At 53.6% G+C, this 16,340-nt stretch overlaps 3 protein-coding genes and 1 non-coding gene across 4 annotated transcripts; 2 read left to right on the top strand and 2 right to left on the bottom strand.

The window, feature by feature from the left end:
- Positions 1-8,889: 8,889 nt before the first annotated feature.
- Positions 8,890-8,963, bottom strand: BO95DRAFT_t190. The gene has a single exon. It is a non-coding gene; the product is annotated as a tRNA-Val (tRNA).
- Positions 8,964-9,757: 794 nt separating this feature from the next.
- On the top strand, positions 9,758-11,850 carry BO95DRAFT_167172 (uncharacterized protein). The gene is made up of 5 exons (XM_025580773.1): positions 9,758-9,930; positions 10,002-10,024; positions 10,098-10,203; positions 10,319-11,208; positions 11,515-11,850. Exons 1-5 carry the CDS (start codon positions 9,900-9,902, stop codon positions 11,758-11,760), a joined length of 1,296 nt encoding a protein of 431 aa, XP_025441395.1. The 5' UTR covers positions 9,758-9,899; the 3' UTR covers positions 11,761-11,850.
- A 149-nt stretch (positions 11,851-11,999) lies between these two features.
- On the bottom strand, positions 12,000-14,854 carry BO95DRAFT_415748 (ATP-dependent RNA helicase DBP10; the record flags this gene model as incomplete). Its single annotated transcript, XM_025584364.1, has 1 exon — positions 12,000-14,854. The coding sequence occupies exon 1, from the start codon at positions 14,823-14,825 to the stop codon at positions 12,000-12,002; it is 2,826 nt and encodes a 941-aa protein (XP_025441394.1). The 5' UTR covers positions 14,826-14,854.
- Positions 14,855-14,914: 60 nt separating this feature from the next.
- BO95DRAFT_464648 (putative replication factor-a protein) lies at positions 14,915-16,285 on the top strand (the record flags this gene model as incomplete). The annotated part of the gene is made up of 3 exons (XM_025589075.1): positions 14,915-15,026; positions 15,250-15,365; positions 15,503-16,285. The coding sequence occupies 3 exons, from the start codon at positions 14,915-14,917 to the stop codon at positions 16,283-16,285; spliced, it is 1,011 nt and encodes a 336-aa protein (XP_025441393.1).
- Positions 16,286-16,340: the final 55 nt, after the last annotated feature.

Below are 16,340 nucleotides of genomic sequence, written 5' to 3'. Positions count from 1 at the left end.
CTGGTAATACTGGGTCCCTGGATTGGCAAAAGAGCCACTGTTCACAAAAGTAAAGGGACGCTGTTCGGTTTGACTGTTGAGATAAGCATATCCGACATTAAAAAGGGTCCTCAGTTGTTTACTCGAAGACGGTGTGTTGTTCAGTCGCCAGTCATCGTTGAAACTCCACACTTGCAGGCAGAGGGGCCACAGGAGCTTATAATCAGTTAGTTCAGGTTCACGGTTGGAGGAGTCACAAAGGAGGATACGTCGATCAGTAGTAGATAGCAAGATCGTGACAGCGGTTTTCCATGGCTTCGATGGTCCCCATCTTGGGGTGATTTATTGCAGCATGGCGGGCGATCACTGGAGCCCAAGGAAATGCACAGAACGACAGGAAAAGCAATAATCATGGAATGGATTCGAAAATAAAATACACCATTTTGTACCTTACCTTTCAGTAAAGAACCAGAACCTTCTTTTTGTTTTTGTGACGGCTCTTGCTTTCTGGGTTTATGGTTTTTTTTTTCTTTCTTCTTCCTTTTTTGAGATGACCAACTTGACCGGAGTATCTCTTCCTACTGCATCATATAAGATTCAAGGACGGAGTATGAACTGGCTCAGTCGCATCCGACGGTAGATGCGGGAATCGGTGAGTGAGCTGGTATGTGGTGAACTATACCGGAAAGTGAGGCGTATAGATCCGGTGAGATCACACTCCCTCTTCCCCAAGAGGAAGTGAGTATGGGAGTGAGTCTGAGAGGACAGGAAGATCGAAGAGGGAAGATGAACACACGAAGAACACGAATAGGAAGTTTTTTCTCCGGTGTCCAGATCAGAGGTGCAGCTGGTCAACGGCCCAGGGAAGTTTGCACTGCACTTGAACCGAGAGACAGACAGACAGTCAGTCAGATGGACAGTCAACTGGAAGGCAGTTCAGTCACCCTAAAGAGGGAAGGACCCAGAGGGATGTGACGGGTGTAAAGATCCCAGTCCCTCATCGTAGGTTGCGGCAAGGCTTATACCTCTTTTTTTTTATTATTCATTTCCCTCTTGAAGTGAAGGGACCCTGTTTGCTTGGTTGGCTGACAATAGAGGAGCGGTTGAGGGTGGGTAATGGGTGCCCAGTGCAACACCGACTAGCAGCCGATAGACTACTTGATCTTCATTGATGGGAAGATCTGAATGGGGAATCTCTGGTTCCGTATTCTCTGGAAGCATGTCAGTATGTACGGGAGTAGATTTGGGGGGAGGATCAGGAGAACGAGTGGTCCCAATCCTCCGGAGAGTTGAGACGCGGGTTTGTCAGAAAACCCCCATTTTCCAGATAGCTTCACCAGCCTGACAATGGGATGGACCCAATCATTGCATTTGGAGATTTTCCTTTTCCTTTTCTTTTTCCAACTTTCCTTTTTCTTGTATTTATTTTCAGTGTTTTTCCGATTTGTGAATGCTCTGGTCAACAGCTCCTTCTGCGGTTTTGCTTGTCGGTGATTCGGGATCTCGAACATTATTTTGGTTTTGTTTTTTTATTTTTTTTTTTATTTTTTTGGTTTTTGTAAATATTGCTTTGGGATTAAAATAACGATTTTGGATAAATATGATTCGAGTTCTTTCCTGTTCTGAGGAGGGAGGGAAAGATTTCATTTGTTCTAACCAGCTGGCTGGGTCAAAAGCAGTGGCCTGCATCAGATGGTCGATGGAGACTGGATGCCGCTGTCAGTGACACAGGCCCGAAAATGATTCAATTGTTTTAGAGATTTTCCCAAACCGGAAAGCAAGTGGGAGTGCAGTGCCCAGTACTAGCCAGGTGCAGCCTGCTGAGCTGTGGGAGAAAGAGCATAAGAGAATACGTAGTAGTATTAGTATGTGTGAGCAGGGCGAGTGGGCAGTGGTCCAGTCTGCAAAGACTAAACCAGAAATCTCATATCTTTATTCTATTTTCTTTTCGAAATTGTTTTTTTTTTCTGTGAGAATTACCTTTTCTGGATATATCTCGTCCTCTGTACTTGGTAGTTCAGCAATGATGCCAATCAGAAGAAGCGGAAGCAAGGCAGGAAAAGTTGAATGGAAAGAAGAGCCCCTCAAAGTTGGCGACGGATCGACATCGGCGCCCACCCGCTGCAGCCATTGCCAATAGTCCCGCTTCGGTAGGGATGGGTGGGTGGGTGGAGAAATAGGAATAGGAAAGGGAAGTTGACACGCGCGACCGATCAAGGCATAAATGGAGAACTCGTCACCCAGCAGCTGTACTCCGTAGGCTGTGCACTAACTTATTATCCATGATTATTTTAAGCACGTCCGGCATTCACATTGGACGGATAATTCCTGTCATTGTGTAACCCCTTTCTCATCCTATCCATATGGCTTTTTTGTGGTCGCAGTCGAGACCTCAATGCTAACTACAGGTACATACAGTAGTAGTAGGAGAACTGTACCTGTTTCGCTCTTCTTTCCACTCGGCCCTTCCTTCATACTACTATTACAAATGAACGCCAATAACTTATATACACCGGATTCGCGGAAGAGACGTTTCCGCTTCCTCGCCCTTAAGTTCTATTTACACTGTATGTGCAGTGCAGTACAATACCTCGGCAGTTCATGTTTGCCGCACTAAACCAGTGTCACTCGGACTATCCCGTCCGGGTTCGAGAGGAAGAAGCATAAAGTAGAGAATACTAGTAATGCATGCATTTTGGCACGGAACAGGCCATTTCCAGATTAGTTGAGATTTCATTGGAGATTGAAAAGATGAAGGAACGTGGTAGTTTTGTGAACTGCTCCAGTAATCTGAGTACTTCTTTTCTCTGTTTCTTTTTCCGCCGGTCCGTAGGGCCATGAGACTCTCACTCACTCACTCACTCACTCACATATACTGCAATTGTTGTACTCAAAGCATGCATTATTGGGGATCTTTCGACCAATGGCAAAACTTGCATTCCTCCTAGTACATCTTACCTTACTTTCTGCTTCGGTATTTTATGTTGGCGACATACTCCCAATCTATTGTTCCCTTTGAGCTGGTCCGGCCGTAGATAATTGTGGTTAAGGAGTAAGTAGAGTTGGAAATAGCTCCCGAGGCCCGCCCCATTCTTGTCAAACCGCCTAGGGCGAAGGAGGAGATATTGAACGCATGGCTGATGGACGCCGGTTTAGTCACCGATTGCCATGCGCACTTGTACGATGACATCAATGCCCTTCCCTCATTCTAGTTGCATAGGTACTCAGAGGCCGGTATGTCTACCATTGTCTAGAGCTAACAAGTGCAAGTGTCATACTGCTCCCTAAACATCTCTATAAGTGCGAAAGAATCTCTCTGGTAACGAGATTCTCAAACGGAAAGCTTCACTCGATCAAAACGATATCCTGCCCTATCATGATGGTGGTTGGTGGGTGCTGGAGGGGCAGGCCGCTACATTAATAGCCCGAATGGTCCCGAATGAAAGCCAGTAATTCTCCGGCTTGACACTACGATAGCTTACGGCGCTATGTTGGGTCCCACCCGGAAATGCCATTGGGGCTAACGGGAGTGTGTCCGACAACTGTGAAGGCTAGAATGGATGTCTTCGTACGTGCCACCCAAATGAATCCCAGTGTGCAACAGTTTGGCCGGTCGGCTCTTGGAATCAGGTGCAAGCTCGCCACCATTCCCTAAACCTACGCATCGAATTCCTGAGTCTTTGCCGTTGTTGTGCTATAAGTGACAGGGAATCTGCCAGCTTCCAAGCTAACTTGTCGTTGGAGATACCCCGCGACCTGATTCAAGCACGGAAAATATCGCTTGTATCCGTGCAATGTCGAAACGTGCTGAAAAGCATGAACGGGGCAGATCTTCAACGGGAAATAGACGACTTTTCAAGCCAGTGGAAGAGCGTAGGGAGTCGATGTACGATAATTCCGATACAGGGTCTTGTTACCCGTTGCGAGGGAGCTGGCCTTAAGGATTAGAACTCCACCAATTGTCCAACAAGATGGTCAGTGGAACAGGCAGTTAGGCCTAGCCCAATTATCTCAAATGCGGTAGTTTCGCATGAACACGACTCATAAATGGTCCGTCTGATAAGGAGAGTGTGACCCACCATGCTCGTTGGGAGCGGAGAGCGAGCTTGGATGCCAGATGAGCATCACGAGTAGCTCACTGGCATTCCGTAACGGCTTTCCCTAACGTGAGAGGGAGCCGAAGCCATTGTACCCGACACTTGCTGCTGTATGGAGTCTATGATCTTATTCGGATGGATCAAAGCTTTGATTTATTTCCCGCGGCCTCGCTTATTGGACAAGTTTGAGCCGGTCGGCTTGTCCTGGGCCATGACTATTGATTCCCGTCAAGAATAACGGGAGCCACTGCGGGGATCTTCGTGTCGTGAATCCCCCAGGCTACAATATGACAACACTGGCTGGTTTCCCCGTCCTTTGCGAAGTATTGACCTTCAGTCGGAAAGGGATGTCGCGTACTGTACACTGCACCGAGACCACTTGGAATTCGGGCAAAATTGGCGTAAGATGAACGAATGAGGATCGCGTATGACAGTCATAGCCCCATCAGTATGCGTAGTCCGTACAAAGTCGGGAAAAGAGACCACATGAAGCAATGAACCTAACTCATACACGAAAGGCCAGCAAGGGATCCAAGGTAATTCACACTGGATATGCGCTAACAAATCGCGGGACAATTGCTAGTTTAGTTAGTACAGTACATCCAAACCGGCAAAAGCGTTGGGTCTAATTCGAGCTTTGAAGCGACAGCACGATCTGCCCCCGACAGTCATCAATAGTTCGAGCGACCGGCCCCAGGGACTTAAACCTCAATGGGTAAGGGCTGGAGTAATCCATGACGGATGGATCATGCGGCTTGCGGATGGGACGCGTACGGAAAGATACTATGCACTGTAGCTTAGTCGTTGGCATATTGATAGTCGATGATAGTCCCCGCAATTCCTCATGGCATTAGTAGTAGTAGTAGCTAAGGTCAGTGAACCTGCTCCTCCGTGTCACCCAGATCGCCCATTGAGGTCTGACAATTGCGGCAATACTGTGCATACCATTGTACCGTCTTAGCGTCTGGAAAGGGGCACATCGTGGTCTGCACGGGAGGAAGAGACTCAACAATGCCGTGGAAAGGGAATGATGGAAATGCAAATGGATGGAACTGGTACTGCATGGTACATTGCAGCTCGTTGAGTTAGTCTAGTCCCGAGTCCCTTGTGAGTCTAAAGCAATTGAGTCGACGGTCACGGGTCACGGGTCGATCAGGCTTTTGCCCAAAGAAGTCTAGCGCGGTCAGGAGAACGACGAACCGTTTTGGGAAACACGCAGCGCCCCTCACAGGGTAACGATTGGCAGGCGCGGGCGGCGGTATTTGTCAACCCACTCAACCCCATTCAGGTTCGAGGCTCAAACAGACTATCACTTTGACTACTGACGCCGCACTGCGAACTAACTCGACTCTAATAATAAGACCGATGCTATACCTCATCCTGGATATTCCCGAATATCGAGGGGATCCTTCTTCCTTGTTTGACCCACGGTTATGCAATATCTAAGCTCTCTGCTTTACTGTCCTCCCGGTATGACCATGTTCTGCCGCGATCAATACTATTGTACATCGCCATCTTCCTTGTCCCGTGGCGCATCCAATATCCCGTATCGAAGATCGGATAGCATGGAACGGTGCTCGAAAGAGAACTGGAAGCCTAACAATAGTCACGTCAACAAAGGGGAACAACCGCGGGTGGCCATCGCTCCATGATACCATATTGGTAGCACATCCGTGATCCTACAGCTTTTCCTAGTGCATAGTCCGGCTACAAACCGATATCAAGTAAATCTTCCGAGAAAAGGGTCTTTCCGAGGAAGAGTCCAAGCTAGTGATATCGACACGAGGGCAACTGTGCACGGTAGACGTCCGATAGCCACATTAACGGTACGGCCGGAGGCTTTTGCGGCTAGACTGCTTCATTGCCACGCCATCATGGTTCTCGATAGTGCCGAGCACCTTGATAGACTCGCTTCTCGATTCATCTTTCTACATGGAGATATTTTCGCTGGTTAAGTCGCTTAACACGTTGTTGGTAGCCACCTCATGAACATCCTTCCACTGTGCCCGACATGAGGATCTACCGAGTGTGGCTCTCGCAGCAATGAACATAGTAGCGTGTACCTGAGCAATAGAGGCAACAGTTGTTCTTGGAACATATGTTCCCAAGTGTGGGTTCTTCTATACATCTATAAGGTCACGAAGGCTAGGAAGCTTACTATTCGACGACCTGAAGAGGGTTGGCCCAGGATGCATACACTCAACCACATTGAAGTTCTAACACTGGACTGCCACGGGCCTCGGCAGCAATTCATGCTCTATGGTACTTCTCGCGGCAAGATAGATGATGAGCGTCTGGGCAGTGTTATGCCTGGAAGCGCTCGTTGCGACGGAGATCGAAAAGTCGCCCTTAGGGGAGAGATACACACAGCCACTACTATCCAGAAAATTCCCGTTCTGCACCGGCCGATCTCGTTTAACGACGTCTCCCGGAGCTTCGGAAATCAGGAACCAATAGGCATTGGGTCATCCCCGGCGCCACGAATCAACGGTCTTTGGGCGCTCTTATACCTTACAACCGTGGTCTACGGGTGATTCTAGGTTTCCCTTTGCAATGTCCTGCTGCTCGCGGGCTTGACCAAGGGGCGACACTTGTTTCCTCGATAGCGTCTCATGCACATGAGGTGACTCGTGGGCAAGCGTACTTACTGTACTACCTCCATTGAACGCTGACATGCCAGCAACATTCATTTGAACCTGTGAACTGGGCAATGTATCAGTACCAGAGGCTAGAGCGCGGCTCACCTTTGCCTTTGCAGGGGTCGCTTTGGAAAAGGTCACTTAATCCGCACCGGCCTGGGACCCATGCATCATCACTGCATCAATGGTATTGTCGTTGGTCAGAACGGTCTGCAGGGAGTGCTAAATGCATCAGCAACCACTGTATGACGAACGTTAAGCCCGCGGTCTGCAATCTGCACTACGGGATGACCAGTCATCTGCATGGGGCAACTCAGATGGCGGAGCCCGAGATAGGCATTTCGCTTGATAGAGAGTCGGTGAGGATGTGACAAGTCTCTTCACAGACACTCAAGCGGCTTCCATGATTTCCTCCTCGATTCGCCATCTTTTTCCGTCTCCTCCAAGACACCCGGTGAAAAAGGAACCGTAACCCTACTCCGGGACGGTCCGAGTATGATGAAGCCCATAATATGAACATTCCGAATATGGAAGACAAGCCGTACAATAATTGACCATGGAGAAAATTATTTATCTACGAACTTGCATGGTCTCACAGGAATTGGTGTCTCCATGATCCCGTGTATTATCTACGGAAAAGGGTGGTGTCAGATTCGTCGTTGCTTACAGTGAGTAATCTTCCAAATCCGTCATCCCCATTCTGCTGCTCAAGACAAGGTCTAAGAACTGATACTCTAAGACCGATGCACGCTGCTCAAGTTAGGACTATAGATTGAAGCTTCACAGAGTCACAGTGTCATCATTTTCGTATCTCCTGCCGGTTTGTTGCTGATGCGACTGCAACGAGGTCTGCATCCAAGGCACAGCATCAATCGGTGCGCGCAGAAACTTTCTCTGTTGCAGCTCATCGGACTGGGTGGACTACCGGCCGACTTTACACGGGCGTTGTGTTGGTATGCAGCGGTGATCAGTGCATGATCGTCTGTTCTGTGGAGGGTAAGCTTGGATCCAGCACTAACTTTTGCCTAGTATTCATTACAGCCGGACTTGGCAATGCAGTGTTACCTTCCTAGTGGATGTGCATGCTGGGGAGTGAGGAGCTCTCTCGTTCCCTGCCTATGCTATCGAGGAAATGGCTTGTGAATGTCTCTGTCTATTGAACATGACGCTTCAAGGAGGGAACGTGTACCGAAGGACGAGTAGACAGAATACTCTTAGAGTTTCTGTTGTAAAACAGTGACTTGAATGCGCTTGCCCATGGGGCATTGCTGGCACTGTGCCAGTTCTCGGTTTTTTCGAGTTTCCTGGGTACATTTGCTTCAATCTTCCTACGGATCTACGGGACAAAGACATGTCGGTGGTCAGCAGGACCTTGAACAAGGACTCTCGGCTCCGATGGACTCTGACGCATACTGGCGGCCGGCTACGCCTTTGCTGTTGCTGGTGACTCGGTGCGAACTCTGTCCTGCCGACCATGCGCGGTGTATACAGTCGGGCAGCCTACAGTACCGCGATCAATGTCACGGTAGATCATCTGTTGTGGTACCATGGAGAGTTTCTTGGGCCCGCAGGACCACCGGGTGACTCTATCGGCGAGGACTCTGGTGGAGGGGACGACAACGAGGTCGATTCTCCTACCGTGTCGAGGCCGACTCTTTTACTTCGTAGCATGCATCTTCTCCGACGCATGCAATTGGCCTGGATCTTGGATTAAGTGCCGACCTTGTCTTGCCTTTGCTTGCCAACACGGACCTGTGAAGCGGTATTTGCAAAACACAAGGTTGGCGTACGGTATCGACCTGTATAGAGGATAATGTCGTGGCTACCTTAATCGAGATGAGGCGTGCCGCTCTACTTCTGGTGGTCATCCAGATTGTAGTAGGGTCATTGCTGTGAAAGGGTCATTACTGTGGTAGGTCATTACTGTGGTAGGTCATTACTGTGGTAGGTCATTGCTGCCTGCGCTGATGGATGTAGGGTTGCCTGTCACCAGGCCGCTGTAATGACGAGCTCCTTGAGGCACCATTTCGTCAGCGGTTGGTGCTATGCGTAGAAAGATACGATGTAGGCATCGATCATCGCAGTAATCATGTCAGAACAATTGCTCACAAAGATGTATGTCGAGAAATTCTCTGAAGGGCTGGCTGGGACTTTTCTTGAGGAGAAAAAAGAAATGACCAGACTGGGGCTCGATCCCAGGACCTTATCGGTGTTAACGATACGTGATAACCAACTACACCATCCGGCCAACTCATGCTTAGGGGGCTGCAATAGGGCACTATTCCCTTTATCAAAAACACTCTAGCTAAACACCCACTATCTCAACCATAAGATACCTGGTCAGTCTATCTTGCGATCGCCTTGTTCAGGCGGCATTGCTAGGTGCAAGTATGATGCTGCACCCTCTTATCGAATCTTCTCAAGCGTGCACGGGCCTGGATCACCATCTCAACCATCATCTCACCACAATCTCTGGATCTACCTTAACTCAACCATGGTAGCCGTCAATCGATGAAACTATATTTGCCAATCTGCGGAGAACCTCGGCTCAAATGGCCGAGACTACTTACTCTCTACCAAGATATCCCAGCCAGCCACGGTAGCTTCCATCAACACGAACTCGTATCAATCTCTCGACCTCGAAGAAAACCAGCTCCGCAGGCTCCAATGGACCCATCTACCAGCTGCGTACCAGTTGCACTGCGCCCCTCAGCTACCGAGTTACCCATAATTCTGCTTAGGATGGTAGGTAGCTGAGCACCCCACCCGCCGACCTGACCACAACATTCCCTTCCAAAATATACACCAACTCTATATCCCGACCCACCACAAACTCGAAGCATCCCACAAGGTAGGTCGATCCACGACAAAGCACCAGACACGATACTACCCGTGGCATGACCTGCAGGCCAGTCAGGGGAGTCTCGCCACCAGGAGCAAAAAACAACCGCCAAGCAAGTTAAACGTTAGACTTATCTTTAAGGCGGTTTCTTGATGTCAGCTGAGTGAGCGCTAGGCCTAAGCCTCACTGGGCCCCCGCCGATGACTGTGAACTAATCCGATACGATGCAGGATGCATTCCATCACTCAGCTCAGCTACCTATATTAACCAGTCATCCCCGGGTTCTCAGCCTCTCTTCCTCCAGAATTCACGCACTACAACTTAAAAATCACGACAGACACAATGGTCCAACCTTTGGAGATCCGGTTCCCCGGTGAGTAGCTCCCTCCTCGCCCGTCGGGCTATACTCCGCGAGAGATCTACGAAACTAACGGCGACGGATAGCAACCGACCCCAACGCATGGAGTGTACGCTGGCACCCTTTTTTTCCCCACACCCTAGAATGCACCCGATGCACCCTTCAAAACTAACAGAGAATAGATAATCACCATCGCCGAAGAACTCGCAATCCCATACACAATCCACCCCGACCAAATCCCCTCATCTCGCTCACCAAGCATTATCCCATCGACCCAAGAACTCCCAAGCAAGTACCCTACCCCAGATAACCCACCCGTGATCCCCTCCCCAAACCTCTCCCCAGAACACGCCCCCCCCCCATATAACAACAACTAACACATCATTAAAAATAGCCCTCACAGACCCCAACACAAGAACCACCCTCTTCCACGCCAACCCGATCATCCAATACCTCGTCGACCACTACGACCACACAAATGCTCTGAGCACTACTGCTACCACCACGGAGAAACACCTCCTGAACCAATGGCTGCATCTCCAGACGACGCTGAGCTCCAGCCCCAGCCCCAGCCCCAACTCCCAAACCCACAACGTCCTGGCAACGCTGAACACCGCCCTGACGAATCAACCCTGGCTCGTGGGCGAGCGCTGCAGCCACGCCGATTTGGCGTTTTTACCGGGTCTCCACGGTCTTGCTTCTTCTTCCGGGGATGATGGCCTGGGATTGGAGCTGATGCGGGCGTATCCGTTTGTCGCGGCGTGGGTGGGGAGGATGGAGAGGAGGGGGGCGTGGGGGAGGGTTCTTGCTGCACGGGAGGAGGTGTTGCGGGATGTGAATGCCAGTGCGGTTCGACCGGAAGAAGAAGGATTGTTAGATGGGGAGAGTGAGTGGGAGGAGCTTGAGGGGTGTTCTGTTGCTGTGGACCGCGTCGAGGAGGATGAGGGGGAGTTGAGTGTTCAACCTGTGGTTGTTGAGGCTGTGGTGAGGACGGATCAGGTCCATGATGACGAGGAGGAGAGAGAAGGGATGATGCCATGCGCAGCTGGATTTGCGCTGCAGAGAGTATCCACAGCTCGCCAGGTGCTGGGCTACGAGCACCGCGACGATGACAACGATGACGATGACGATGAGAGGGAGGGCCTTCTCCCGTGTGCGGCTTTTATGTTGCATGCGCATGCTCACGCAATCCCGAGTCAAACGAGGAGCGGCGAGGACGAAGACAGAGAAGGAATCCCCCCGTGCGGCGCCTTTGTCGCGCACGCGAAGCACCCATCGAATGCCACGACAGTCGTCGAGGAGGACAGTGATGACAATGAGAGGGAGGGATTCCTCCCGTGCGGTGCCCTTGGGGCTCACGCGCAGTATGCACCCTCTACCACTGCCGCAGAGGTCGACGGTGCCGATAACGACGACGATGAAAGAGAGGGCATGCTGCCCTGCACTTTGATCGGACTCCATTCAGCGCAGCTACCCCCGAAGACGACAGTGGTCGAAAGCGAGAGTGATAGCGACGACGAGAAGGAGGGGGTTCTCCCGTGCGGTGCCTTTGGGGCTCAGGCGCAGCACGCACCCTCTACCACTACCCCAGAGGTCGAGGTCGAGGATGATGACGATGAAAGAGAGGGCATTCTCCCGTGCGGTGCATTCAGCGCCCACGCGCAGCATGCACCCTCCACCGTCGAAGCCGAGATCAACAATGACAATGACGCCGACGAGAAAGAAGGCATGCTCCCCTGCGCCGGGATCGGGATGCCGACGCCACACGCAACATGCACAGCCGAGGAGGATGATTTCGAGCGCGAGGGCATGCCTCCCTGCTCTCTGATGGGGATGGTATACTAAGCCAGCCATAAAGCGAGACAGTTAACTCATCCGCGCTGAACAAATTGCTCCAGCCAGCGCGACCATAATAACATAATGCGAACACGATCTCATTCCCACTCGTATCATTGAAGTAAGGTATCTACATGCAACAAGAACAAACAAACAAACAGATTTTATGGTAAACCGTCCCGCACGAAATGGTATATACAAGTAGAAAGTCAAACCCCCCACATCACCAGAAAAAACTAAGCGAAGCATCACCTCTTCCGCGACGGCCTAGCATTCTTCTCCATGCGCTTCTGCTTCAGCTTCCTCGCGAGACGAATATCATCCGTGCCCCGAATCTCACTCTTGCCGCCCGCGGCAGCACCGCCGAATTTATTGAACTGCCGCTCCTTGGCGGCATCGTTCTTCTTCTTCATCTTCTCGTAATCCCCGCGTAAGGGGTCGGCGCGCTTGGGCGCACGCTCCTGCCGATGCCGGAAGCGCTTGCCGCCGCCGCCGTGACGGGCGGCAGCATCCAGATCCGCGGACATGCCGGGGGTCTCGGCCTCACCGACGCGGGGCATGCGGCCGAGGCGCTTGCCCTTCTTCCAGGCGTCGAAGCGGCCGCTGCGGAAGGAGGCGGCGATCTTGGCGCCGCTCTCGCCGCGCACGAGGCGGGTGCCCTTGGAGCCGTCCTCGTCGTTCTGGCGGGCGACGTACTTCTTGTGCCGCTTGTCCCAGCGCATCATGGTGCGGGGCTCGCCGAACCCGCGGCTGCCCTCGTCGCCGAGCAGGTCCATGGCGGCGTCGCGCGACGCCTGCGCGAAGTTGGCGTTCGTGCCGGAGTGCACCCCGTACGCGCGGTCCTCGGCCAGGTTGATGTTGGTGGGGGTGTAGGACATGAAGTAGTCGGGGTTCTGGAAGGAGGCTGCATTCTTGTCCTTGTGGTCCTTGCTGTCCTTGTTGCTCCCGTAGGCGGAGAAGGTGACTTCGAGGTCGGATTCGGACGCCATGGACATGTTGTCGGGGATGCCGGTGGCTTCATCTTCGTCGTCGAAGGCGCCGTCGGCGGCGGCCTCGTCGTTGTCGCTGCCCGCACCTGCAGCGCCGCCGGTGACGGCATCCTCGACGAACTCGGACTGCTCCTCGGCCTGCGCCTGGCGCTTCTTCTTTGAGTCGAGCGTCGTGCGCACGCGGCGGATGGTGCTGAGGGCTTCCTCGTTCTCGGGCTTGCCGCTGCGGCGGTTGTTTACCTCAAAGATCGTCTCCGTGGGCCGGTAGCCGCCGATGCGGGCCAGCATCTTCTCGCGCTCGGCTTCCAGCTGCGAGGTCTCGTCGCTGAAAAGCGGGTGCGTGGCTGCCCAGTTGTCCGAGGCGACCACCTGCTTGGCGCGCTTGGCGCTCTCCAGGGCGGCGGCGTTGCGTGTGCGCATGTACAGCTTCTCACCCTTGGCCGCGACCGCGCGCTGGTTGGCGATGTCGGTGGAGTCCTCGACCACCTTGGCGGCCCACTCGCAGTTCTGGGACAGCCCGTCCCGGGGCAGGCTGCCGACGACCACGTCCTCGGCGTAGTTGACCTGGTCCCCGAACTCGCGGCCCAGCACGAGCCTCCGACCGAGGAAGAGCTGCAGGTCCAACAGGTAGGGGGCGTCCTGATCCCGCACCAGACTGTAACTCCAACCCGTGCGGCCGGCACGGGCGGTACGACCGACACGGTGGACGAAGATCTTGGCCTGCGAGGGGAAGTCGTAGTTGATGACGTTGGCGAGGATGGGGATATCGATACCGCGGGCGGCGACGTCGGTGACGACGAGAATATTCGAAATGCCCGACCGGAAGTTCTGGACCTGGATCTTACGGGCGGTCTGGTCGAGGGAACCGTAGACGTAGGAGGTGGCGAAGCCGGCCTCGCAGAGGAGCGAGTACAGGAAATCGACGTGGTGTTTGGTGGCGGCGAAGACGATGGTCGAGTGTTTGGTGGGGGATTCCCTCGTGTTGATGGCTTTATCCATCGCCGATCGCTTGCGCTTGCGGTCCTTGAAGGGCTTCTTCTCGTCCTCCTTCTGGCGCCGGGCCGCCTCGGTGGGGCCCGTGGGCATCTTGATCACCTCGTGCAGGATGTAGAGCAACGCACCCTCCTTGTCGCCGGACTTGACGGAGAAGAACACATTCTGCAGATCCGGCGAGATCTTGCTCTCGGTGTCCAGACGGATGAGGGTCGGGTCCTGCAGACCGGCGCGGGCGAACTCGACCAGCGACTTGGGCAGGGTGGCCGAGAACAGCAGGGTCTGGCGGTTCTGGGGCAGGCCGTGCAGAATCTCGGTCAGCTGGGCGGCGAAGCCCATCTCGAAGAGCCGATCGGCCTCGTCGAAGACCACGTAGCGAATACTCGACATGTCCAGGTTCATCTCGACCTTCAGGTGCAGAAACCGACCGGGGGTGGCGATGACGATGTCCGGGTTGCCGGCCATCATGGAGAACTGCTCCTCGAGGCTGTCACCACCGACCAGCAGCACGGACTTGAGGTCAGTGCCCTTGCCGAGCTCCTTGACAACCTTCAGGGTCTGCAGCGCCAGCTCACGCGAGGGCGACATGATCAGCGCGCGGGAGCCGACCATGGTGCTGTGGCTCTTGAGCTTCTCGATCATGGGGATCACGAAGGCAGCCGTCTTGCCGGAACCCGTGCGCGCCATGCCCACCACGTCCTGGTCGTCCATGATGACGGGGATCGTCTTGCGCTGGATGGGGGTCGGCACCGAGAACCCTTTCCGGGTGATCGCCTTCAGCAGGTTCGCATTCAGCCCCATCGCCTGGAAACCGCCGCCCTTCTTGACCGTGCGGCCCTTGAGGTTCGAGCCCTTCCGGTTGGCCGACGCCTGTCTCTCCGCGATGAAAGCCTCGTCATCTTCGCCGTCGTCATCGTCGTGGGTGCCGCCTAGGAAATCCAGTTGCTGCGGCGCGGCCGCCTTCGGGGGTTGGCGCTTGGCCTTCTTGTGCGGGACTTGCTCGATCTCGGAATCGCTATCATGCTGGAACAGCGCATTGGTGATGTCGAATTCATTCTCCGACAGAGCGGGGGAAGCAGCGCGAGGGGCCATTTTTGTCTTGTCACCGCGCGCCTGTATGCGGTTTGGCCTGAGCTGTGTCTCGATCAAACATATTTTTTTTTTCTGGCTGACCGGGGAAAATGTCCAAGGCGGTGAAGCGGGCGGGATCAAGCAGCCATGGAACAAACCAGCCAAACAATGCAAAGACGGCAAATTCCCGCCGCGACGCGTCCTCGAACACGTCCCGAAGCGGTAAAATGCCATGAACACTTCCATCATTTCAGTGCAGTGAATAAACGTCCATCCCAACTTGCAATTTTTAAACATACCCCCAAAGAAACAGACTATATAATGGGTAAGCTTACACCCACGACCTCTGCACTTTCTGCACCACCACTCTTTCCTCTCTACCACACTTCCCAGCTTTCCTTCGCTGCTGCGGCACTCAGCTAACAATTTTCGTTCGGATTCTCAGATAGCGGCTACAACAATTACAACACCAGCTACGGAGGTAGCGGCGGCGGCGGCGGCGGCGGCGGCGGCGGAGGCTTCATGCCCGGCGAGATGAACAACAGTCCTTCTGGCGGAAAGGTAAAGCCTACACTGCACCCTTACACCTGAACACTTTTACACCATTACACTCTTGCTTCTGATGGCAGCCACCCCCCCAGTTGCCCCTCCTCTTCTCTTCCCAAATCAACCAACATCTAACTCCTCCCCCCAAACAGAGCGACTACAACAACGCCACCCTCCGTCCAATAACCATCAAACAAGCGCTGGACGCGACCCAACCGTACCCGGAAGCCGGCTACCAGATCGACTCGGCCGAGGCGGCGAGCGTGTGCTTCATCGGGCAGGTGCGGAACATCAGCTCGCAGAGCACGAACGTGACGTACAAGATCGACGACGGCACCGGGGAGATCGAAGTGAAGCAGTGGATCGACTCGTCGTCGGGGGCCGGGGACAGCATGGAGACGGACGAGCACACCACCACCACCAACAAGCCCTCCGGCCCCAGATCCCAGCCCGAGGTGGACGGCTACGCCAAGGTGTTCGGGAAGCTCAAGTCGTTCGGGAACAAGCGGTTCGTCGGGGCGCATTGCGTGCGCGCCGTCAAGGATATCAATGAGGTGCATGTGCATCTGCTGGAGGCGGCGGCGGTGCATCTGTTTTTCACGAAGGGGCCGGTGGGTGGTTCTCAGGGGCAGGGGGCTGGTGCTGGTGGTGCGAGTGGTGCGGCTGGGGATGCGTCGATGGGTGGGGTGGATGATTATGGTGGTGGTGCTGGTGGTGGTGGGCGGGCGTTGCCGGCGATGAGTCCTGTGGCGAGACGGGTGTATAATCTGCTCAGGACGGAGCCGCAGAGTAATGAGGGGTTGCATGCGCAGTTGATCGCGGCTAAGTTGAGTCTGCCCATGCCGGATGTCGCTAGGGCGGGCGATGAGCTGTTGACGGCTGGGGTCATCTTCTCGACGGTGGATGAGCAGACCTGGGCGATTCTGGAGTACTAGGTTTGTTTGGGATGGGGGTTTCTTGTTTGCATGTACGATTTGCGCGTTATTGATG

The sequence above is a fragment of the Aspergillus brunneoviolaceus genome, assembly GCF_003184695.1.
Source record: "Aspergillus brunneoviolaceus CBS 621.78 unplaced genomic scaffold BO95scaffold_41, whole genome shotgun sequence".
Taxonomy (NCBI): Eukaryota; Fungi; Ascomycota; class Eurotiomycetes; order Eurotiales; family Aspergillaceae; genus Aspergillus; species Aspergillus brunneoviolaceus.
This window is presented reverse-complemented; position numbering and strand designations above follow the sequence as displayed.

Coding starts and splice junctions, on each gene's coding strand:
- BO95DRAFT_167172 (XM_025580773.1), top strand. CDS start 9,900: ATGGTCCAACCTTTGGAGATCCGGTTCCCCG. Junction 9,931..10,001: donor TTTGGAGATCCGGTTCCCCG/GTGAGTAGCTCC, acceptor GGCGACGGATAG/CAACCGACCCCAACGCATGG. Junction 11,209..11,514: donor CATCGAATGCCACGACAGTC/GTCGAGGAGGAC, acceptor CCAGAGGTCGAG/GTCGAGGATGATGACGATGA.